A 25,934-nucleotide genomic window follows, 5' to 3' on the forward strand; every position below is an offset into this window, starting at 1 on the left:
TACAAATCTGTCATTTACAAATCTGTATAACTTTCTGGCACCAGTTGATTTGAAAACATTTGTTTTCTACTTGTTTCTACCTGAGTTCCCCTTTAATGTACAATTGCAAGATAGGGAAAACAAGTCCTCTTATCTGCATTTAGATCACAGGAGTTGTCCATATTGGGCGAGTGCTCGGAAACAGCTGCAGCAAATAAACAGATCATCATGAGACCTGTCATCAGGGCATGGCCTGGATGCCGGCGTGAGCGGACGTGCGCTGTAGGAGCTCCCGCTGCCCTGCCGATAATACCCCTGAAAACTTAACCTTTCTGGCCAGTCTTCCTGCTCTCGGTCTCTCCGGGGGTGCAGGATCGCTTGGTGCTGCTGCTGGTCCGGTTCCAGTGTTCCTAGATGCAGTAGCCCGCCCCTGCTCCTGTGGAAGTTGGAGGGGCTGTAGGCCCTGCTTGCTTCTCTGCATCTCCCTGCTCCTGGCTGCTGACTCCTGGGGCCCTGAGGTTTGTGAGTACCCTTATGCCCTGTCTGAGCTCCTGCTAGGACTTGTGGTGCTCTCCTTGCCTTCTGTGGACTGCCTAACCCACTGAGGTGCCCCCTACTGCCTGCACTATATACCTAGTGATTTTCTACCTGCTCTTTTTGTGGCCCTGGCCTGCTGGGACTTGTGGTGCTCTCATTTTCTTCTGTGGACTGCCAAACCCATTGATGTGCCCCCTACTGCCTGCACTATATACCTAGTGACTTTCTACATGCTCTCTGTGTGGCCCTGGTCTGCTGGGACTTGTGATGCCTTATCAATTTGCTAAGGACTGATACATCTATAGAGGTGACCTGCGCCCCATGGACTGTGTTTCTAGTGCCTTTCTACCTGCTTTCCATGTGGCCCTGTCAACCATGGGTGGCTCCCGTGGTAGTCACAGGAATCAGAAATCCAAACAATATGCTGAGGCCACTAGGCCGACCTCTGATGAGGACGCCTCCTCTGAAGATGGGTCCTCCCATTCCTGTAACCCTTCTCAACAGAACCCTGGTGCTCAGACCCTGCTTGCTACTAAAGTTTCTTTGCATGCGGCAAAAGCACTGAGCCAGTTCTCTAGACCTCTGGACCATCCTAGGGGCGACTCTCCTGATCCACCTCTGTCATTGTTTGAGGGATATCTGATTCCTCTGCAGCGACAGTCCCCTGATAGGCCTGTCTATGATGCAACAGCTATGGACCAGTGGTTCTCTGAACTTTAGGCTGCCTTTACCTCCTGTCAATCCATTATAGTGAGTAAAGTAGATGAACTGCGGCAGGAGTGTGTTATTCTATGACATAAGAAGAGGTGGAGCATAGGGTCTCTATGCTGGAGGATACTGTACATCCCTTGCCGGAGCGGGTTGACTCTCTACAACACCAGGTCACGGGAGTTTTGAGCTGTATGAAGGATATGGAGAACTGCTTGAGGCACAATAATATCCATCTTGTGGGCCTTCCTGAAAAGGTGGAAGTGAATGATCCTGTGTTATTCCTGGAAACGTGGCTGAAGGAGATTCTTCCAGTGGACACCTCCTCTCCTTATATCTCTGTTGAACGGGCTCATAGAGTCCCAGCTAGGCCTCCTCCTCATCCCTTCCTGGCCAAACTTCTACATTTCAAGGACAGAGATGCTGTTCTTCGTGCAGTGCGACTCAAGGGAGAGGTCATATGCGATGGGAGTGTCTTTCTACCCTGACTTTTCTGTGGTGCTAAGTAAGCAGCGGGTGCATTTCACTGAGGTCCGATCGAAGCTGTGTGCCAAGGGATACCGCTACTCGATGCTGTATCCTGCTCACCTGAGAGTGGTGGATGGGGCCTCTACTAAGTTCTTCACCTCTCCGTCTGAGGCTCTTCATTGGGTTGATGCCGCCCCCCCTGTCCGACCTCCAGATTGAACTGTCCTGGACGTTCCTGCTCATGGCTGCTCTCCCCCATTGTTACTTAGATAGCAGTTAGGGAGTTCGATTTTAACTTAGGGTCTCCTAGGTTCCAGTTCTCCCTAAGGTCTCTCTGTGTAGTATCCTTAGTTACCGGCCATTTAGTTTGTGTGGGGTGGCGGGAGGGTTCTGGTACTAGTAGTTTCTAGGGCGTAGATGTTTTACTACGTTCCGATATGTGTTAAACAGGGAATTCTTGGAAATGTTTTGGATTATGCTTTGCTGCATTTGTTTATATGTTTTATGTCTGTGCCCTGTCTATCTTTATGTTGGTTGTGTGTGGTGTGTGTGGTCCCAGTGCTCTTTCCTTCCTTGTCCTGGTCCTCATTTGCTCCTTCCTGCTTCTCTCTATGGCTATCTTTAGTGATGGGGACCCTAAAGATTGTTAGTTGGAATGTTCAGGGGCCGAACTCCAAGTTTAAGAGGGCCTTATGTCTGGACCTTGTGAAACGTCAGTCTCCTCACATTATATGTTTACAGGAAACTCATCTTACGGGCCAAAAGGTTCTTTCCCTGAAAAGGGCATGGATATAGCGGGGCAACCATGCCTCCTTTTCTAATTACACTAGAAGTGTCTCTCTGTTCTAATCACTAAGTCCTTGGCATTGTTTTTTTCCCAGGTAGCCTGCAACCACTTTGGGAGGTTTGTCATATTTCACTGTTCTATGGGTTCTTTCTCATTTGTTCTTGTCTCCGTTCATGTGCCCCCTCCTTTTCAGGTCTGTGTTGGAATTGCTTACTAACAAACTGTTGTCTTTTCCCTCTGACCCTGTTCTTTTCATAGGTGACTTCAATGTGATCCTTTACCCAACCGCACCACTGCTGCTGACCCTGGCTCCTCCTCCTTTAATACCTGGTGCTTGGTGTTGGGCCTAACTGACTTCTGGAGATGGAAGTACCTCACTGCATCTTCCTTTTACTCTGCGGTCCATAGGTCCTTCTCTCGCATTGATTTTGCTCTGGCGTCCAGGGACCTCCTCCAGGCAGTAAGAGATGTTTCCTACACCACTAGGGGGATCTCGGACCACTCTGCGGTTCTGGTAGTTCTCAACCTAGGTCCTAGTCCCCCTTCCCGTATTTGGCGCACGTACCCTGGCTGGCTACAGGCTGAGGCAGTTGGGGAGGCTTTGGGGGTTGATCATGCTGAGTACTGGGAGCATAATGCTTCTTATCCTGACCCTTTAGTTCAATAGGATGCATACAAGGCCAAGACAGGGGTGCTTTTATAGCAAGTGTAGCGGGTCAGAGGAAAATCAAGTCAGCTATGGAAACTGGGTTGCTGCAGGAGGTGAGTGTTTTGGAGGCTGCATATATTAGAGATCCCTCTCCTGATACTGAGATGGCGTGGGCCAAGGCTCAGAGGTCTCTTTTGGTTGTTCAGGAGGATAGGGTCCAGTTGCGGTTGGTGGACAGGGAGGCTGCTCTTTCTGAGTTTGGGGACAAGAACGGGAAGCTGTTGGCCTACTTGGTGAGGGCTAGTCGTCCTGCTGCCTCTATCCCTTGTATTAGGGGTGGGGATGGTTCTGTGGTGTTTGACCCCCAGTTGATTAATTCTGTCTTAAGGGACTTTTACTCCTCCTGTTTTTCTTGCAGGAGCTATCCCTTCCCACGCTTAATCTTGCTCAGGCAGAGGCGCTGGACGCCCACTTTGGAGTTGAGGAGGTGGAGCAGGCTATTCGTGATCTTCCTCATGGGAAAACCTCGAGTCTAGATGGGATGATTGGCGATTGGTATAGGGTGAATGAGGAGCGACTGGCCCCTATACTCCTTGAACTATTTAATTTGATGGCTGTTGATGATTCTCTTCCAGACTCGATGAGGGAGGCGTTAATTATAGTGCTTCCCAAGCCTGGAAAGGACCCGTTGCTGCCTGATTCTTATAGACCTATCTCCCTTTTAAATGTTAAGATCTTGGCTAGAGTGCTGGCTACTCGCCTACATGGTGTCATCTCCTCCATCATACATTCTTACCAAAGTGGGTTTATGCGGGGTAGAACTACTGATGTGAATGTGAAGCGCCTGCAGCTCAATATTGCAGCGGTGGGGGAAGGTTTTCCTACTGGATTGGTAGTTAGTCTGGATGTTTATAAGGCCTTTGACTCGGTGGTGTGGCCATTTCTATGGGAGGTCCTGGGTGCCTTTGGGTTTGGTCCCCGATTCTGTGCTTTGGTTTGGTTGTTATATGATAGCCCTAGGGCCCGCATTCACACTAACTTGGATTTTTCTGCTCCCTTCCTCCTGGGTCGTGGGACGAGACAGGGGTGCCCACTATCTCCCTTCCTTTTTGCGCTAGCAGTTGAACCTTTGGCAGCAGCCATCCGAAAAGAGAAAACTATTTTTTATATTCCCAGGGGATCTATTGCAGAGAAGGTTTCCCTTTATGCGGATGACACTTAGTGTACTTGGCGGATGCGGGGGATTCTCTCCTGTCTTTAATTGACATACTTGACTGGTTTGGTTAGATTTTGAGCTTGCGGATAAGCTGGGCTAAGTCCTCTCTAATTGTGCTTTCACCCGGGTTTCTCCTCCCCTCCTCTCTTCCGGCGGGTGCAAGTAGTCCTCCGTTTTAGATACCTAGTGGTTGGAGTTACTGCATCCCTGTTGACTATCTTTCCCTAAATTTGGATCCGCTCTTGTGCTCCACTGTGGAGCGGTTGACTTGCCTGGTCCTTGCTCCCTCTATCTCTAGCTGGCAGGATCAATATATTCAAAATGATTTACCTTCCTAAATTCCTGTACCTTTTCTTTTATCTAGCTCCCCTGATTCCCACTAAGAAATATTTTAGTGCTCTAAGTGGTGCTCTGGGATCCGTCTATTGGCAAGTTAAGCCTCCCAGACTTTGTCGGGCTCTTCTCCAGTCTCCTAAAAGACATGGCGGCTTTGCCGCCCCTGATGTATATAACTGTTTTCTTGCCTCTCAACTGGTCTATGCAGCATGGTGCATTTGTCGGACTTGGCAACTGCCTCGGCCGGAGTGCTTATGGGTTCCTATGAAGCTCTCACTAACTCACTCAACAGGTATCACTCTCACTCCTCTTTTCTCATTCCCAAACTATAGCTAAATTGTGGTCCGTGGTGTGGAGCAAATTTCCACAGCCTCTGGTATCTCCTAGAGCACCCTTGTGGGGAATGTGCATTTTTCTCACCTGCACGGGTTACAGGAGGCCGGCTTTTGGGGTTCTTATGGAATCAAGTTTGTGATCCACATGTTTGAAGAGGATTAGGTTTTCTTATCCTTTTCAGACATGAAGAAATGTTATAGCATCCCATGAAATGCCTTTTATAGGTATCTTTACCTTAGGCACCTGGTTCAGGTGCAGTTTGGCTCCCTGACGTTTACTCCTGCATTTTCTGACGTGGAGCTTCTCCTGGGCACCATGGATATTTGTAAACCCCTTACTGAGTCCTATGCTCTCCTCCAGTTGCTGGGGCCTAGCCCTTTCTCGGAAGCCTTTCATAAATGGGTCGCTGATATCCCGGATCAGAGGTAGGTACTTTTTTGCATGCTGTCTGGGATTGTCCGATAATTGCCTCCTTCTGGAGGGAAGTGATGGGGTTTTTGGCAGATAACCTTGACCCTTTTTACTTACACCTGTGGTATGCCTGTTGACATTTATTAATGAGGTTGTCTCTGGTTTATATAGATGCCTATTGATCCGTTTCCTTCTTTTCTGTGTTCATAAAGTGGTAGTGATGGCCTGGAAGGATTCCTTCCCTCCGCTCTGTCTAGGTGGTTAAATCTGGTTAAGAAATATGTCCCGTTGTACAAGGCATTTCACAAGAAATTTGACAAAGTGTGGACCCCCTGGCTTTTACTTGATGTGTCTGTAACTCCCCGGCTAGATAGTCTCAGTAGGTCTCCTATAGTGTGTTGCTGTACTTTAAGGGAGGGGGCCAGATTGGGGGGGGTGGGGGTAGGGGGTGTTACCGGGAAGTGTGCTTGTGCGAGTGTTGTTTGTCTGTCTGTGCTGGGCTTTCTCCGGTCGGGTCTCAGATGTGCCCTTTCTTAATGATTGTGAATGTTTCAGCATACTTAAACCCTTGTCATTATTGTAGAGTCTGTCTCTAGGACCTACAGAGGCTGTTGTTGATTTTTACCTTGTTTGTTACTTGTTACTTAAATTGCAAAACGAAATAAATACTTTAAAAAATATTATTTTTCTAAACTAACTCAGATTATATCCCCTGACTACTCATAACACCCCTCCTGCCCTTAAAAAAATGTACAAGCCTTAAAAAGCTCTATACATACGTTTACCCTTTGTCACATTGTGTGATCTCCTGACAGAAGAAAGTGGGCATTCCCCAGCAGACATCACTGAAGCCTGTGAGAGCTGTGCCCCGCCATGCCCCGCACACACTTCCTGAGTTTGGTCTCCTGCCAGGCCGGCATGAGACAAAATGAACGGTTTGACTTGGGCAGGGAACAGAACACAGCCACCTAGTGGCCGTTTTTTCAGTCACATTAAAAACATATTAAGGTTAAGCATTTTAAGAACAATTAAATAGCATTGCCTTATAATTACATAATGAACAATATATTAAAAGTTTAGTTTGGTGACAGGTACTCTTTAAGAACAATCCATCCTAAAGTAGTCACAAATAGGACAGAAAGAATTACTATATAAAATCCCATTCACATTAATCATAGTAATCATTTAGGCCCAGATTTATCAAACTGTGTGAGAGAAAAAATTGAGTGATTTTCCCACAGCAACAAATCACAGTGTTACAGCCTGTGCTCCGGCCGCAAGCTCTGAAATTTAAAGGGCCAGTACTCCCATAATTATGTGTAACACCTGACACTACTCTATAAGTCCCTGCACCTCCCACACTTCCCTGCCAGATCTTCAGTGCTCATTTCCAAAGAGAAAGCATTCCCACAGCCTGTTTTGCCTACCCGTGTTTCCAGACCTTCTTGCTATGTTTATCGACTCCGAACCTTTGCTGCCTGCCTTGACCTACTGCTACGTTGACTACGCCTCTGCCTCATCCTCCGGTACCCCGTCTTGCCCAGTTACCAGTGTGGTCGAGCCGTGTCGGGGGTAGCGACCTGGGTGTCGCCTGCCGCAGCAAATCCATCCTGCTTTGCGGCGGGCTCTGGTGAAGACCAGCGGCACCTTAGACTCCGCTCCCCGATACGGTACGAGTCATCAGCCACACAGGTAGAGGATCCACTACCAGCTCCGAGACAGCCTGCATTCAGGTGCGTGACAGCAAGATCCAGCCATGGATCCAACTGGGGTTCCCCTGTTTGTCACTTCCAGAAAAATATGAGGGGGATCCCAAGTCCTGTCGTGGTTTTTTTGACGCAGTGCTCCATGCACATAGAACTCATGGCGGACCATGGAACATGCAAAGGTGGCCTTCGTCATTAGTCTCCTGTCTGGAAAGGGTTTGGCCTGGGCAACCCCACTGTGGGATCGCAGTGATGTCGTCACTACTAATCTCCAGGCATTCCTGACAGAATTTTGCACTGTCTTCGAGGAACCTGCTTGTGCTTCCTCCGCTGAGACGGCGCTGCTGAATCTTTCTCAGGGCAACTCCACTGTTGGCGAGTATGCCATCCGGTTCCAAACCCTGGCGTCGGAGTTGTCCTGGAATAATGAAGCTCTCTGCACTACCTTCAAGAGAGGATTATCTAGCCAAATTAAGGATGTCCTCGCAGCCCGGGAATTGCCGTCAACCTTGAACAAACTCATACAATAGGCATCCCTGATTGATATCCATTTCTCTGAGAGATGTGAGGAATAACGTCAAGAAAGAGAATCTGCACAATCTGCATTCCTCGCTTTGCACCAGTCTTCCAGCAACCATCGCCACCTTCTACGTTGCCTCCCGCAATGGAGGCTATGCAGGTGGATCGGTCTCGCCTGACCCTGCAGGAAAGGACTCGCCGACTAACCGAAAATCTTTGCCTTTACTGCGCCAGTGCAGACCACTTCCTTAAGCACTGTCCTCTGCGCCCTCAGCCACAAGGAATCACTCGCACCTCAGGTTCGTAGGAGAGGCCTCCCTAGGTGTGAATTCCTCTTCTCCATGCTTAAATTTGACAGTCCAGCTTTTACTTTCCTCCAAAGAGATCATCTCTGTTCTGGCCTTCCTGGACTCTGGCTCTGTGGGAAAAAAAATTAACGCCTCCCTTGTGCATAGCTATCGTCTGCCTGTGTCCCACCTTCCGAAACCCCTGTACATCTCTACATCTCTGGAGAAAACCCCTGTACATCTCTACATCTCTGGAGAAAGACTGGACTGTACCGTGCTATACCGCACAGAACTTCTGTCTATGCAGGTCGGAGTCTCACATAAGGAGAACATGTCCTTCTACGTACTCCCACACTGTACTTCTCCTTTCCTGCTTGGTCTACCTTGGTTACTGCTCCATGCCCCACAGCTGGATTGGAAAACTGGAGAAGTCCTACATTGTTGTCCACATTGTAACAGCCACTGTATCCATGTATGTGTTACTAAATTGAAACCAACTTCTAGACCTCTGCCTGGTCTGCCTTCTTTTCCCCAGAGGCAGAATTTACCCCTTGTCTGTTCCGGAAACCCAGGCCATGGCAGACTACATCCAAGAAAATTTTCGAAAGGGGTTTATCAGGAAGTCCTCTTCTCCTGCCGGGGCTGGGTTCTTCTTTGTTGAGAAAAAAGACGGTTCTTTGCGACCTTGTATTGACTACCGTGGGTTAAATAAAATTACTGTAAAAAAACGCTATCCACTACCCCTAATCTCGGAATTATTTGATCGCCTGAGAGGTGCCAGAATCTTCTCAAAACTTGATCTGCGTGTGGCATATAATTTGATTTGCATCCGTAAAGGGGACAAATGGAAGACCGCATTTAATACACATGATGGATATTTCGAGTATCTTGTCATGCCTTTTGGGCTCTGTAATGCTCCAGCAGTCTTTCAGGAGTTTGTCAACGATATTTTTCGAGATCTTTTATACTCCTGTGTCGTACTGTATTTGGACGACATACTCATCTATTCGCCCAATCTTCAATCTCACCACTCTCTCCTCCGCCAAGTCTTACAGCGTCTCCGTGAAAATCGTCTCTACGCCAAACTGGAAAAATGCACTTTTGAAAAAAACAGTCTTCCTTTCTTGGGCTATATTGTTACAAGTGAAGGTCTCCAAATGAATCCCAGCAAGTTGTCCGCAGTTCTAGACTGGCTTCAACCGTCTGGTTTAAAAGCGACCCAGTGCTTCCGTTGTTTTGCCAACTACAATCGGCAATGTATACCTCACTACTCTACTCTGGTAGCTCCCATCGTCACCCTATCCAATCCAAGAGTGTGGACACCAGAGGCTGAAGAAGCTTTCAAACAGTTGAAGTCCGCCTTTGCTTCTGCTCCTGTTTTATCCAGACCTCATCCTAACAAGCCATTTTTCTTGGAAGTGGATGCTTCCTCAGTAGGAGCTGAGGCAATTTTAACACAAAAGTCTACTAAAGGGAGAACTTAAACCTGCAGCTTTTTCTCTTAAACCTTTACCCCTGCGGAGAGAAACTATACTATCGGAGATCACGAGCTCCTAGTCATCAAACTCCTAGAATAGTGGCGTCACCTCTTGGAAGGTTCGGTACTTCCTGTCACAATTTATTCAGACCACAAGAATTTGCTTTATCTTCAGTCAGCCCATCGTCTCAACCCACGACAGGCCCGATGGTCTTTATTTTTCTCCAGATTCAACTTCTTCATCCACTTCCGTCCTGCAGAAAAGAATGTCCGAGCTGACGGTCTCTCCAGGTCTTCAGATATGTACGACGGGGAATCTCTTCCACAGCATATTATCCCGCTGGAGTGTCTAATTTCTACAGCACCAGCAAGTCTCTAACATCTACCTCCTGGAAAAACGTACGTATCATTTCGTATGAAACTTGAAATGGGGACATTCTTCTCTTCTGGCTGGCCATCCTGGTATTCGCAAGTCCCTACAGCTCATCTCTAGACATTACTGGTGGCCAACTTTGAAAAAGGATGTAGTTGATTTTGTGCCCAGGACAAGACAGCAGGTCTGCTTCAGCCCTTGCCAGTTCCTGAACTTCCTTGGTCTGATATTGCCATGGATTTCATTACAGACCTTCCATCTTCTCAAGGTAATACTGTCATATGGGTGGTAGTAGACCGATTTTCTAAGATGGCTCATTTTGTACCGCTACCTGTCCTCCCATCAGCACCACAACTTGCCAAGCTTTTTCTTCATCATATCTTTCATTTGCATGGACTCCCTTCCCATATTGTTTCCGACCGAGGGGTTCAGTTTGTCTCTAAATTATGGCGGGCCCTGTGCTCTTGTCTACAAATCAAATTGTATTTCTCCTCGGCTTACCATCCCCAATCCAATGGACGGTCGAGAGGGTGAATCAGGTTTTGGGAGACTATCTACGCCATTTTATTTCTGCGCGTCAAGATGACTGGGTCGATCTGCTACCATGGGCTGAATTATCTTACAACCACAAAGATTCCGATTCCTCAGGTGCTTCTTCCTTCTTTGTGGTCTATGGACTTCACCCCCATCCTCCTCATCCTTTGTCATCTTCCTCTGGAGTTCCTGCCTTGATGAAAAAGTACGGAATTTTTCTTACATCTGGCAAAAGACACGTATTCCACTTCTACAGGCTACTTCTCGCATGAAAGTTCAGGCTGACAAGAAGAGACGTCCTCCTCCTGAGTATTCTCCTGATGACAAAGTCTGGCTATCCACTAAATATATCCGTTTCAAGATACCCAGTTATAAACTAGGTCCACGTTATTTGGGTCCCTATAAAGTCAAGAAACGTCTCAATCCTGTTGTCAGGATCCGGGTACTGTGAGGATACTGGTGGTGGATCCTCTGTGTCAGTGGGGTGATGACGTGGGCCGTACCAGGGGAACGGAGTCTAAGGGATTACTGATTTTCACCAGAGCCCGCCGCAAAGCGGGATGGACTTGCTGCGGCAGGTAACCCCCAGGTCGTTCCACCCGATAGCGACTCAACCCCAACTGACGGCTGAGATAGGCGCGGTACAAGGGATTAGGCAAGAGCAAGGTCGGATGTAGCAGAAGGTCAGGGCAGGCATCAAGGATCGTAGTCAGGGGCAACGGCAGAGGGTCTGGAACACTGGCTTGGGACATACATAGGAATGCTTTCACTGGCACAAGGGCAACAAGATCCGGCGATGCTGGGAAGGGGAAGTGAGGTAATATAGGCTAGGACACAGGTGTATGTACTAATTGGGCCAGGCGCCAATCAGAGGCGCACTGGCCCTTTAAATCGCAAAGAGCCGGCGCGCGCGCCGGGACTGTACAGACGGAGGACAGGTCGGGTAAGAAGACTGGGATGCGAGCCGCGAGCGGGCGCGCCCCGCTTCGCGGGTCGCATCCCCGCCAGTGACAATAATGCATTGCTCCGGGTCAGCAGGTCCAACCGGGGAGCTGCGAAAAGGTGAATGCTGCGAGCGCTCCGGGGAGGAGCGGGGACCCGGAGCGCTCGGCGTAACACCTGTGGCTTATTCCCTCCATCTTCCCTCCTCTCTCCTGAGCCCGAATTCCTTCCATGTTTCCCTCCTGAAACCAGCCATCTTCAACCATTTTTCTCCAAAGGACATCTCTCCTGCTCCCATCTCTGGTACCTCAGATGTGTATGTTGTAAAGGAAATCTTGGACTCTAAATTCGTCAGAGGAAAAAGCTTTTTTCTGGTAGATTGGGAAGGTTTCGGTCCGGAGGACAGGTCCGCAGGACAATATTCTGGAGAAAGACCTGCTCAAGAAATTTTTGAGCCGCAAAAGGAGAGGGAGACTGAAAGGGGGGGGGGGGTACTGTTACACCCTGCGCTCCAGCCCCACATGTCGGCCGCGAGTGCATTGTCCCTGCTCCCGGCGGGGCCGGGATTCGCATCGCGGGATGCGCCCGCATGCAAATGCCGGCCCGTCACTTACCTCACTCCTCTGCCATCTCCTCCACTGTGTCTCAGCTCAAGCGCGCGTGTCCCTCTCTCCTAGGGTGCGCGCGCACTGGAGCTCTGAAATGTAAAGGGGCAGTACGCCCGTAATTATGTGTAACACCTGACACTACTCTATAAGTCCCTGCACCTCCCACACTTCCCTGTCGGATCTTCAGTGCTCTTTGCCTAAGAGAAAGCGTTCCCATAGCCTGTTTTGCCTACCCGTGTTTCCAGACCTTCCTGCTACGTTTATCGACTCCGAACCTTTGCCGCCTGCCTTGACCTACTGCTACGTTGACTACGCCTCTGCCTCATCCTTCGGTACCCCTACTTGCCCAGTTACCGGTGTGGTCAAGCCATGTCGGGGGTAGTTACCTGGGTGTCGCCTGCCGCAGCAAATCCATCCTGCTTTGCGGCGGGCTCTGGTGAAGACCAGCGGCACCTTAGACTCCGCTCCCCGATACGGTCCGAGTCATCAGCAACACAGGTAGAGGATCCACTACCAGCTCCGAGACAGCCCGCATTCAGGTGCGTGACACACAGCTTAGCTTTCACTTTACCATAGCTTGTTAGCTGGGCTGTGATTGGTTCTTGTGGGAAAATTACTCCACTTTTTCTCTCACACAGTTTCATAAATCTGAGCCTACTATTCTTTATTGTGACTTAAGATAAATGGTTCTTAATGCAGCATGGGATTCTGTCCTTCTGGGATTTACAATCTTTCCTCACATTTATTTATTATTTGTTAACGTAGTTTAAAGAATTAATACATGTGGTTGTGTAATTGTAATGTACAGTAATGTAATCCCTTACTACATTGCATTGGATAATCTCTAAGGAACATTGCATTTTGCAGCCACTCCTGTTATAATTTAACATGAGAAGTAAAAAATGTCCTCTTGTATTGAGGGCTGCAGTGCTTACAATTTTAATGCACTTGCGTATATTTCATAGGGGTCTCAAACATCTCTTCTGCTTCTCATATATAAATACTGACAGAGAGCAACTGCAGTGAAAGTTTCACCACAGAGGAACCAATGCTCCAGGAGTAGGAGGGCAAATCCAGCAATGCAGTGACAGAATATATAAATATATATATGTATGATATAGGGGGATGTCCCGATACCGATACTGGACATTTGCACAAGTGCTTGTACACGTGCAAATGTCCCCGATACCTTATCCGATACCTGCCAGCGGGACTCATGCCGGCAGGTATCACGGAGGTGCGGTAAGCCGCCTGCACTCTCCACACAGATCAACTCCCCTGTGCCCCCTGCACCCACTCCCGAGCTATTAAGCACGCTCGTGTCATAGCCAGGACCCGCATTAACCTTTTAGATGGAGCGATCAAAGTTGATTGCGGGGTCTAAAAGTCCTGAAGTTAACTGCCGGTTAGCTCAGGGATGCTGATCGGGATCACCACAGTGAAATCGCTGTGTCCCAATCAGCTGAAAGGACGGCCAAAGGTCCTTTACCGTGCTCCATGCCGTTGCTGCTTTACTGCAGGCAGCCATGGCAGGCAGTAGTAAAGGAGTACCGATAACACTGATCTATGCTATGGCATAGCATTGATCAGTGTATGCAATCTACAGATTGCATGTAATAGTCCCCTAAAAATAGTGGAAAAAATAAATGTGTAATAAATAATAATAATACATGTAAATTAATCCCTTCCCTAATAAAAATTTTCATCATCCCCCTTTTTAAAAAGTTTAAAGGAAATCTGTCACCAGTGTCACCTGCACTAACCTGTCGGTACCGACAGGTAGTGCAGGTGACACTGACGACAATGGTACTTACGTTGTCCCATTCCGTGGCGGGGAACTTCGGTAATCTCCTCCGTTAACTCTGCTCCGGGCACCCGGCTTGGGCATGGACAGAGCTTACTGACGCCGCTGCTGCAAGACCCAGCAGAGAGCAGCAGTGGCTCGTGGCATGGGCGGAGCTTAGTGACATAACCGCTGCTGCTCCCTGCTAGGTCCCGCTGTGAGAGAACAGCAGCGATGTCAGTAAGCTCCCCCCCCTGCCCAAGCCAGGTGCCCTGAGCGGAGCTAACAGAGGAGATTACCGAAGAACTCCCGCTACGGAACGGGACAAGGTGCGTACCGTTGTCATCAATGTCACCTGCACTACCTGTCTGTACCGACAGGTTAGTGCAGGTAACACTGGTGACAGATTTCCTTTAATAAAAACAAAACAAAACTCTGTCACTTAACATTGAAAAAAGTATCTGTAATTGGTATTGGCGAGTACTAAAATAAAAAAGTATTGGTACTCTTACTTAGTCTTAAAAAAAAATGGTATCGGGACATCCCTAGTATGATATATATGATCTATAGCCATCAGAAAGTCATCTTTTTCACATGACCATACAATAAAATTTCGTCACCAGGGGAAGCATAATATCACTGACACATAAAAGATATAACTGACAAGGATAGGTCAAAAAAATAGTTCCAGCACAGGGTTAATGATTAGCAACTGCTCAGTTGTAGATAGATAGAGCTTGTTGTGTAAGGTGCATATGACATGGTTACAGCCTACTGGTCATTGGAAACAATCTAGCACATTTAACACGTATTTTACATATATATGATACATTCATTTACTTGTGTTCTCTATTATTTTCTTTATTAATAAGTGTATGTTTGCCAACTTTGACCTCTTTCACATAACTAGCTATTATTTTCTCTTTATATCCAGGAATTTGTAGCTGGTTCTACTATGTGACAATGCCTATGCCAGCCTCTACTTTTACCATTGCAATTGGAAGTTGGACAGAAGTAAAGGACAGTCCATGCTCCTCTTTGGAATGGTGTCATTCATCTAGTATTATGCCATTAAACATGGATGAGAAAAGGTTTGTAGTGCTAGTTTATTTTTATACCTTTCTTTTATTAAACGTGTCTAGATATAGGTTATATGTCTTATTTTACATGCTGTGTGCTATAAAAATTGTCCCCCCACTAGTGCCGGCAGTAAAAAAAATAAAGATGTACATACCTTCCTCCGCTCCCCCGGGGCCTCCGTTAACCGGCTCCGGTCTCCGCCGCAATCCAATTCCTGGTTGCCGGTGGTCGGATGAATCAGCCAATTACCAGCCGCAGCGCAGTCTGACTCGGCCGGCGATAGGCTGAGCGGCAGTGTGAAAACGCTTCAGGACACAAAATTCTTCACTACATCGGCACCTGCGGCCGGGGCCGAAAACGTCACACTGCCGCTCAGCCTATCGCCGGCCGAGTCGGACTGCGCTGCGGCTGATGATTGGCTGATTCATCCGACCACCGACAACCACGAAGTGGATTGCAGGGGAGACCGGAGACGGTTACCGGAGGCCCCGGGGAGCGGAGGAAGGTATGTACATCTTTATTTTTTTTACTGCCGGCACTATGGGGGACAATTTTTATGGTCTGAAGTTCTCCTTTAAGGTTGTTCTATGATTACCTTTGTTTAGTGGTGGTTCTTAATCAATTGAAATAAAAGTTACATTTAAATGATTTTCATCATGGTTTGTGTCATAAGTAATCGAACAGTAGCAGAATTTACAGAACTTATAACCTGTAAATATACCCTAATATCTCCCCAATTTCTTATGTTAGTAGTACTTACAAAATAAGGCCTTTTGGTAACAATCAGTAAAACTATATTGCATACTATCATATTACAAATTTTTTTGTGGTATAGACTTTCCTATTCAACTTGATGGGGCTTTCAAAATCATTCTAGCAAAAATATCAATATTCAGTTTGTGATTGTTTTAGTAAAATATAGTGAGTATAATACTCACTGCAGTTGGGGGGAATGCTGTCCTACTCTCATTTGATGTAGAAATAGCCCATTGCAAACTATGGATTGCATGATTTTTGTACCACATATCTTGTGAATAAATAAATATTTTGGACTGCAAATAAACTCAAAAAGAAAAGAGGCCACAGAAAAGAGGCCATACTTACTGGCTACTTGTACAAGGGCAGGTAAGACACCTATTCCCACTATGAGGTAGATCAGACACAATGCTATATAGGGTAGGTCGCACAGGGGCAAAATACTGTTGAGCAACCACTCACATGCCTACTATTCATGAGGGGGGGTAGCTGCTTAGTTTTGTAGTTGCACACAGATAAAGCATATAAAGTGTGCCAGTTACATGATAGTGTGTAGTGCACCATGCTGGCTTACAACCTATTAGTGATGCCCATACTATTTAATCAGGTGGGAATGGGTGTCTATCCTGCCCTTGTACCAATGTTTAGAAATTAATGTTTCAGAAATCAAGCTGATGACTGATACTTGCACTCTAACCTCAGACAGCCCTGCTTTTGCCCCGTTCCTCTCTCAGTAAGGCAACAGGGTATTTTCATTAAACAACATCTCTAGCTCATTCAACATCTAAAGTTCATGTATCAGCTTTATTACTTAAAGGGGTTGTGTAGGAATTTAAAAACATGTATTTGAATATATGGCTGGATGTGGGTAAAAGATAAAATACAACCTATACTCACTTCTCCCAGTTCAAAGCTTCTGCAGTTCCGATGCTCCCAGTATCCATTCTCTGCTACTATGACATGTTGTCTTTGCAAGAACTGCCAGTGCAGCCAATCACTGGAAGTAGCAGTGAGGACCAGGCACCAAGAGTCTTTGCACAGCAGCTGAGGGTGACCTGAAGAGGCAAGTATTGGTCAATGGGACATTCAGGTAGAAGTGAAAGGATGGATCACTCACCTGTTATAGCGTGTCAAACAGAATTTTCTTTATTTCAGGGCGGCATAGTGGTACACCAATGCGGGGCGGGTGGGGAGGGTTTTCGGGTGAGACGCAGGAGGGACAAGGCAACACCGTTTCGTTCCAGCAAGGAACTTCTTCCAACCTCCTATGACTACTTCCCAATCACAGGTGCATTTTAAGCATAGGGAGGGGGAGGGACCTTCACCATTACAAAAAAACACCTATGTGCAAGTGTTCATAACATGTTAAAAATATACCAAAAAATCTATTAAAACATTCATCTGACCTACATAAAGGGGCCATACTCTGCTCTATCATTTAATCCTAAAGCACCTAACACTCCTGTCCTCAATATCCACCTAGTTTCCATTTGTATGAGAATATTAGGGTAGATTTAGCAAAACCTGTCTAGAGGAAAAGTTGCTGAGTTTTCCATAGCAGCCAATCAGATTGCTTCTTTCATTTTTGAAAAGGCCTCTGAAAAATGAAAGAAGCATTCTGCAACTTTTCCTATGGACAGGTTTTAATAAATCTCCCCCATTATCTCTATTACTTCCATCTTTGGGAAAGGGGATGTGATGGATTCCTGCGAATATACTACATTTGTAGGTCCGGTCAGAAAACCGGATACTGATCAAAAATTAGCTGACCGGAGTAAAATGGCGACTCCGGTCGGCTCAATAAAGTCAATCAAATTCAGCACCGGTTCGGCTGGGGTACGGGAGCGCATGGTTTTCCCCTCCCCCAGCTGGATCCGGCACCCGTACAGTGAAAACGTGGTGTGCATGCACCCTAATAGATCTTGCCTGTTTTCTAATTCTGCTTTCTGACATGCTTGTTCCACAATGAAATCTGGATAACCTCTAGCTTTAAGACGTGTTTTCAGTTCTTGGGCTTGTTTTTGATAATTTTGTTCTAATGTGTTCTTTTAATTCTTATGAATTGACTGTATGGTGGTCCCTTTTTGGTGTGGAATGGACGAGAGCTTTTAAAGTGCAATAATGTGTTCCTGGCTATGGGTTTTCTATATCCCGTTATTACTAACTGTTGATGTTGTATAGCGATTAATGTATCAAGAAACTCCAATCTGTCATCTCCGTATACAGCTGTAAACAACATGTTGCATGTATTAGAGGTATTAAGATGAGAAAAAAAATCATTAAATTCATCTTTTGTCCCACTCCATATTACTATCACATCATCCATGTATCTCATGATGTAGAGGACATGTGGCAGATATGGGTTTCTATCCGTGAATATGTAAGCCTCCTTGATTGCAGCTAAAAAAAGATTTGCAAATGTACATGAGACCTCTGTACCCATTGCGGTGCCAGTCAATTGCCAGTACCACTGGGTCTCATGTTTGAAAGTATTGTTAGATAACACAAAAATAAGGACATCACAAATAAAATCAATAAACTGGAGAGATTTACCTGCTTTTAAAAGGAATTGACAGATTGCCTGTACACCCGCATCCAAAAGGGATGCGGGTGTACAGGCTCTCAATGTCAATGGAAGCCAAACTGAACCCTGGTTGTAACGGAAAGGATTGTATAGATTTAATTAATTCAGTTGTATCCTTTAGATAAGTCCTGGTTCTTTCCAGCAGGGGGTGTAAGACCCAGTCGAAGTACTGGCATAAGTATTCAGTTGCTGACCCTATCCCCCCGACTATGGGTTGGCCAGGGGGATGGGTCAGTGTCTTGTGTATTTTGGGTATGGTATGCCACTTAGCAGGGCGGGGATTGAGAGGTAATAGTTTTTTCTGCCATTTGTTTCCTAAGTAGAGTTCTAAGGGAACTGATAATTTTAGGTGTGGGATCTACCTTAAGGGATTCATAGGTGGATGGATCTCCCAGTTGTCTCTTAGCTTCAGTCAAACAGTCTGCAGTGTACATCACAATGTTACGGCTGAGGTGTAGTGGACCGGTACCGCAATAGGTACAGAGGTCTCATGTACATTTGCAAATCTTTTTTTTAGCTGCATTCGAGGAGGCTTACATATTCACGAATAGAAACCCATATTGGCCACATGTCCGCTATACCGTGTCCATTTTAGGACATCGTTAGTCATCAGCTGTAACTCAGTCAAGTGAAACACCCCGCCTCCTTCCTCGGACCAATCTCTGTCAGGCATCAGCCGCAAATCCCTCCTCTGTCATCCGAAACTCTCATCCGAAACTTCGTCATCCCTCAGACGAAAAACCTTCCTGTCGTGTAACAGAGCCGAGTCAGTGTCGGTTCTCTGCTATATGAGTTCTGCTGTACATGCCATTCAGTGTCGGCTCTGCTATACATACTCTGTAACACATGTAGTGTCTGTAGTACACGTGCAAGTTTCACAGATTCGACAGATGCTGTGCAGTGTCGGCTCTGCTATGTGGCAGGAAGTTGCGTCTGAGGGAGAATCGTCTGAGGCATGATGGCGCTTTGGACGAGGGAGTTTCGGATGAGTTAGGAGGGAGTTGTGGCTGAAGGATGACTGCGATTGGTGTGAGGGAGGAGGCGGGACGCTGTTTCGCCTGACGGGGGACGGAGTTGCCGCTGACATCGATTGGTCCGAGGGAGCAGGCGGGACACTGTTTCGCCTGACGCGGGACGGAGTTATGGCTGACTACTGACAATGTCCTAAAATGGACGCCATACCGCTACATCATGAGATACATGGATGATGTAATAGTAATATGGAGTGGGACAAAAGATGAATTTAATGATTTTGTTTCTCATCTTATCACCTCTAATACATGCAACATGTTGTTTACAGCTGTATTCGGAGATGACAGATTGGAGTTTCTAGATACTTTAATCACTATACAACATCAACAGTTATATAACGGGATATAGAAAACCCATATCCAGTAACACATTATTGCACTTTAAAAGCTCTCATCCATTCCACACCAAAAAGGGACCACCATACAGTCAATTCATAAGACTTAAAAGAACACATTAGAACAAAATTATCAACAACAAGCCCAAGAACTGAAAAAATGTCTCAAAGCTAGAGGTTATCCAGATTTCATTGTGGAACAAGCATGTCAGAAAGCAGAATTAAAAAACAGGCAAGATCTATTACATAGAGAAAAGCATCAGAAAAAATCTAGCCCAGAACAGAAATGCTTCACATTCTCCTTTTCTAACACCGTCCTCAACAAAACCATCAAACGAGCAATTTATAAGCACTGGAATATTTTAGAGCAGGATGAAGACCTCGCTGCAGTAGCTAAGAGACCACTCATTACATTCAACCATAACCACACTATAGGAGACATGATCAGAAAGACAAAAAACTAAAATAAGAAAAAAACGCATGAAAACCGCATGAATTGGTTATCCCACACTTTACCAACAGGGAAACATGCCTGTGGATAATGTTCTCATAGCTCACAAAATCTCAATACAAACATGCTTATATTAGGAGGCGATAGCATTAAGGTAAAACAATTTATCACATGTAAGAGTACATATGTTGTATACTGTATATGTTGCCCCTGTGGGTTTTTTTTATATAGGGAAACCAAAAGGCAAATTTTCACAAGATTCAGAGAATACATATATTCCCCAAAAATGGGAAAAGGTGTACCTCGATTTTTGCAGCACATTAACCCTTTAACGACCACGGACGTAAATGTACGTCCTGGTTTGGCGGGACTTCCCGCACCAGAACGTACATTTACGTCCTGTGTATGACCGCGAGCAATCGGATCGGTGCTCGCGTCATACACGGCAGGTTCCGGCTGCTAGCAGCAGCCGGGGACCCGCCCATAATGGCCGACATCCCTGATCACGCGGATGTCCGCCATTAACCCCTCAGATGCCATAATCAATACAGATGAATGGATGATCGGATCACCCACAGCGCTGCCGCGGCGATCCGATCATCCAACATGGCGGCCAGAGGTCCCCTCACCTGGCTCCGGACATCTCCCAGGGTCTTCTGCTCTGGTCCGAGATCGAGCAGACCAGAGCAGAAGATCACCGGTAATACTGAGCAGTGCTATGTCCTATACATAGCACTGAACAGTATTAGCAATCAAAGGATTGCTATTGATAGTCCCCTATGGGGACATAAAAAGTGTAAAATAAAAGTTGAAAATGTAAAAATAAAAAGTAAAAAAAAGTGAAAAATCCCCTCCCCCAATAAAAATGAAAATTGTCAGTTTTTCCCATTTTACCCCCAAAAAGCGTAATTTTTTTCTTTTATAAACATATTTGGTATCGCTGCGTGCATAAATGTCTGTACTATCAAAATATAATGTTAATGATCCCGTACGGTAAATGGCGTAAACGTAAAAAAAATTTCTTCCAAAAATGCAGTTTTTTTTGTCACATTTTATTTTTTTAAAATGTATAAAAATTATCTAAAAGTTTTATATATGCAAATGTGGTATCGATAAAAAGTACAGATGACAGCACAAAAAATAAGCCTTCATAACGCCCTATATACGGAAAAATAAAAAAGTTATAGGTAATCAAAATAGGGCAATTTTAGATTACTGATTCTGTACAAAAAGTTTTAGATTTTTTTTTTTAAGCGGTACAAAAATGTAAAAGTATCTAGCCATGGGTATCATTTTAATCGTATTGACCCACAGAATAAAGAACACATGTCATTTTTACAGTAAAGTGTATAGTGTGAAAACAAAACCCTCCAAAATGCGCAAAATTGTGGTTTTCATTAAAATTTCCTCCCTAAAATTTTTTTTGGGGGGGTTCGCCGTACATTTTATGGTAAAATGAGAGGTTGCATTACAAAGTACAATTGGTCACGCAAAAAACAAGCCCTTATATGGGTCTGTAGATGGAATTATAAAGGAGTTATGTATTTTAGAAGGCGAGGAGCAAAAAATGAAAACGCAAAAATAAAACTGGCCTGGTCCTTAAGGTGAAAATGGGCTTGGTCCTTAAGGGGTTAAAGAATGTCACAATAATAATGCTAAATGTCTCAGATTCGCAGGAATCTAGCTTATCCCCATTCCCAAAGACAAAAGTAATAGAGATAGTATTCTCATACAAATGGAAACTAGGTGGATATGTGTTAGGGCCTTTAGGATTAAACGATATAGCCGAGTATGGCCCCTTTATGTAGGTCAGATGAAGGTTTTTAATAGATGTTTTGAATGTTTTTTAACATGTTATAAACACTTGCACATAGTTGTTTTTTGTAATGGTGAAGGTCCCTCCCCCTCCCTATGCTTAAAATGCACCTGTGATGAGGAAGTAGTCATAGGAGGCCGGAAGGAGTTCCTTGCTGGAATGAAACGGCGTTGCCTCGTCCCTCCTGCGTCTCACCCGAAAACCCTCCCACTCGCCCCGCATTTGTTTAACACTATGCAGTACCTGAAATAAAGAACATCCTGCTTGACATGCAATAACCGGTGAGTGATCTGTCCTTTCAGTTCTACTTGAATGTTGCATTGCTACCATAAATACTTTGTTGGGACGTAGGGAACCCTGGGAGCGTTATAGGGGAATAATGACCTGAATACTCCTGCTCTAGAATGCACGTTGTCAGCATATTAAACAGCATGCAGTGCCTGGTGTATTTCTACTACTATTTATTTTTGGATCAATGGGACTTCCAGCAAATTTATTCCCAGATCGCTATAGTTTCGGGGCAGGTCATGGGGCCAGCAGCGAAATGTAAGCACAAATCCTGCCGCTGGGACAATGATTAGAGGTATGCTTTCAATTCCCAGACAACTCCTTTAAGGTTTCAAAGAGGGGAAGACACATACAAAGTGACAGAGTCACTCATTTGAGCTTTGAGACCCTTTGTCTCTGATTGGCTCAACTTATAGAATTTCTATAACATGAAACATCCCTCACTCAACTCTGCACCAATGCTGAACAGAGCCAAAAGGTCAAAATGCTCGGATGAACACTTCTGCCCTTTTTTTTTTTTTAGCAATAAGACCGTTACTAATTTAAACTTAAAACAAATGTGTTTTGATTTTGGAATGTGCTCTGGATTTTCAAATTTGCAGTATGCTTAATATTAGACTTTTGTTTGCTTTACGGCGAACAAGTTTGCTGCGAATTGACAGTGAAAGGGTTAAGTTGTGCTAATTAACTACTTCCAGTAAGGAAGAAGTTCATTAGTGCTGCTGAGCGCTAGTTAACTCTTTTGGGGGGTTATACATTATCCAGCCATCTATATTGCTGTAAATGTATACAGTGAATAGAGTTATACATACCTCCTCATCGCTGGTCCAGGCCTCTTTTTGAGTAGCCCTTCCTCTAGCGATGACATCACTAGGGCAGGGTTTGGTTAGAGTCTACACAAGCCTGGAACGAGGTGCTGTAAGTATGGCTCTGTTCATATTATGCGTACCAGGCGGGGACCGGATCGGGATTCCTGCTGATATCTAGCAGTAGGCACCCCGTGCAAACCCCTGGGGGGCCCTGACATCCCCCCCCCATGTCTGCGAATGTCTTAACTCGCTGGTAAGTTCAGACCGCCAATTTGTAGCGATTCTGGTTCAATCGGGTCTCTGGTGACCTGGAAAAAATAGGGTGAATGGGGCTGCCCTCAGGAGCGGCGGTCCCAGCGGCAGGAGCGGTGGCAGCAGCGATGGCGGTTCCGGCAGCAGGATACAGCAGGAGGTGAGTCCTGTTCACCTCCTGCTGTTGCTTAAAAAATACTCTCAGCATGCACAGCCAAAGGGCATGCTGGGAGTTGTAGTTTTGCAACAGCTGGAGTTCCAACTACAACTCGCAGCATGCTGGGGGTTGTAGTTATGCAACAGCTGGAGGCACATTTTTTATAGGAAAAAGTGTGCATCCAGCTGTTGCATAACTACAACTCCCAGCATGCACAGTCTACAGAGTTGTAGCAGTGTGCCTCCAGCTGTTGCATAAATACAACTCTCAGCATGCCCTTCGACTGTCAATATATGCTTTTTGCAACAGTTGGAGACACATTGGTTATGAAACAGAGTTTGTGTCCTAACTCAGCGTTTCGCAACCAGTGGGCCTCCAGCTGTTGCAAAAATACAACTCCCAGCATGCACTGAGAGACTGTACATGCTGGGAGTTCTAGTTTTGCAACAGCTGGAGGCACACTGGTTGCGAAACACTGAGTAAAGTAACAAACTCTGTGTTTCGCAACCAATGTGCCTCCAGCTGTTGCATAACTACAACTCCCAGCATTTATGATCTGTTAGTGCATGCTGGGAGTTGTCGTTTTGCAACAGCTGGAGGTTTGCCCCCTATGTGAATGTACAGGGTACATTCACACGGGCGGGTTTACAGTGAGTTTTCTGCTGCAAGTTTGAGGTGCGGCAAATTTCCGCCACAGCTCAGCCTCCCAGCGAGAAACTCACTGTAAACCTCCGCCCGTGGGAATGTACCCTAAAAACACTACACTACACTGCACTGCACTACACAAAATAAAAAGTAAAACACTACATATACATATACCACCTATACAGTCACCCCCCCCCCCCCCCCCGAATAAAAATTTAAAAAAGTCTTGTACAGCACTGTTTCCAAAACGGAGCCTCCAGCTGTTGAAAAACAACAACTCCCAGTATTGCCGGACAGCCACTGACTGTCAAGGCATGCTGGGAGGTTTGCAACAGCTGGAGACACCCTGTTTGGGAAACACTGCCGTAGGGTAATTTTGGTGGCGGATGCAAATCCCCAATCTAGGCCTCAAATGCACATGGCGCTCTATCGCTTTGGAGCCCTGTCGTATTTCAAGGCAACAGTTTAGTGCCACATATGGGGTATTTCCATACTCGGGAGAAATTGCGTTACATATTTTTGGAGGCTTTTTCTCCTTTTACCCCTTGTGAAAAGGTAAAGTTGGGGTCTACACCAGCATGTTAGTGTAAAAAAAAATCAGTTTTTACACTAACATGCTGGTGTTGCTCCATACTTTTAATTTTCATAAGCAGTAAAAGGAAAAAAAGACCCCCAAAATTTGTAACCCAATTTCTCCTGAGTATGGAAATACCCAATATGTGGACGTAAAATGCTCTGCATGCTCACAACATGGCTCAGAAGTGAGAGCGCACTATGTACATTTGAGGCCTAAATTGGTGATATGCACAGGGATGGCTGATTTTACAGCGGTTCTGACATAAATGCAAAACAATAAATACCCACATGGAAACTGCACCTCTCACGGAACGTAACAAGGGGTATAGTAAGCCTTAACACCCCACAGGTGTTTGACAAATTTTCGTTAAAGTTGAATGTGAAAATGAAAAAAAAAATTTTCACTAAAATGTTCGTGTTACCCTACATTTTTCATTTTCACAAGTGAGAATAGGAAAAAAGCCCCCAAAATTTGTAGCCCCATTTCTTCTGAGTAAGAACATACCCCATATGTGGAAGTAAAATGCTCTGCAGGTGCACTACAATGCTCAGAAGAGAAGGAGCGCAATTGGGCTCTTGGAGAGAGAATGTGTCCGAAATCAAAGGCCACATGTGTTTACAAAGCCCCCATAGTGCCAGAACAGTAGACCCCCCACATATATCCCCATTTTGGAAACTACACCCCTCACGTAATGTAATAAGGGATACAGTGAGCATTTATGCCCCACAGGTGTCTGACAGATTTTTGGAACCGTGGTCCGTGAAAATGAAAAATAAAATTTTTCATTTGTTCAGCCCACTGTTCCAAAAATCTGTCAAACGCCAGTGGGGTGTGAATGCTCACCTCACCCCTTATTAAATTCTGTGAGGGGTGTAGTTTCCAAAATGGGGTCACATGTGGGGGGGGGTACACTGTTCTGGCACAACAGGGTGCTTTGTAAACTCACATGGCCCCCGACTTCTATTCCAACAAAATTCTCTCTCCAAAAGCTCAATGGCGCTCCTTCTCTTCTGAGCATTGTAGTTCGCCCGCAGAGCACTTTACATCTATATATGGGGTATTTCCATAATTTGTGGTAACACCAGCATTTTAGTGAAAAAAATCTAATTTTTCATTTTCACGTCCAAATTTTGCGGAAATTTGTCAAACTCCTGTGGGGTGTTAAGGCTCACTGTACCCTTTGTTACGTTACTTGAGGGGTGTAGTTTCCAAAATAGTATGCAATGTGTTTTTATTTTTTTTGCTGTTCTTGCACCATAGGGGCTTCCTAAATGCAACATGCCCCCCAAAAAACATTTCAGCAAAATTTGCTTTCCAAAAGATAAATGTGACTTCTTCTCTTCTAAGCATTGTAGTGCGCCAGCAGTGCACTTGACGTCCACACATGGGGTATTTCCATACTCAGAAGAGATGGGTTTACAAATTTTGGGGGGCATTTTCTCCTATTACCCCTTCTGAAAGTGTAAAATTTTTGGGAAAACCAGCATTTTAGTGGGA

General features: G+C 45.6%; 1 protein-coding gene across 9 annotated transcripts in view; it reads left to right on the plus strand.

The window, feature by feature from the left end:
* Positions 1-25,934, plus strand: part of AOPEP (aminopeptidase O (putative)) — a 697,195-nt gene that overhangs the window by 139,045 nt on the left and 532,216 nt on the right. For all 9 annotated transcript variants that reach the window (XM_056524681.1, XM_056524688.1, XM_056524672.1 and 6 more), the window contains one exon: positions 14,591-14,747. In XM_056524681.1, coding sequence (XP_056380656.1) covers positions 14,591-14,747 — 157 coding nt within the window. The remainder of the gene's footprint in view (positions 1-14,590; positions 14,748-25,934) is intronic.

This window comes from Hyla sarda, chromosome 1 (genome assembly GCF_029499605.1).
Source record: "Hyla sarda isolate aHylSar1 chromosome 1, aHylSar1.hap1, whole genome shotgun sequence".
In the NCBI taxonomy this organism is placed as follows: Eukaryota; Metazoa; Chordata; class Amphibia; order Anura; family Hylidae; genus Hyla; species Hyla sarda.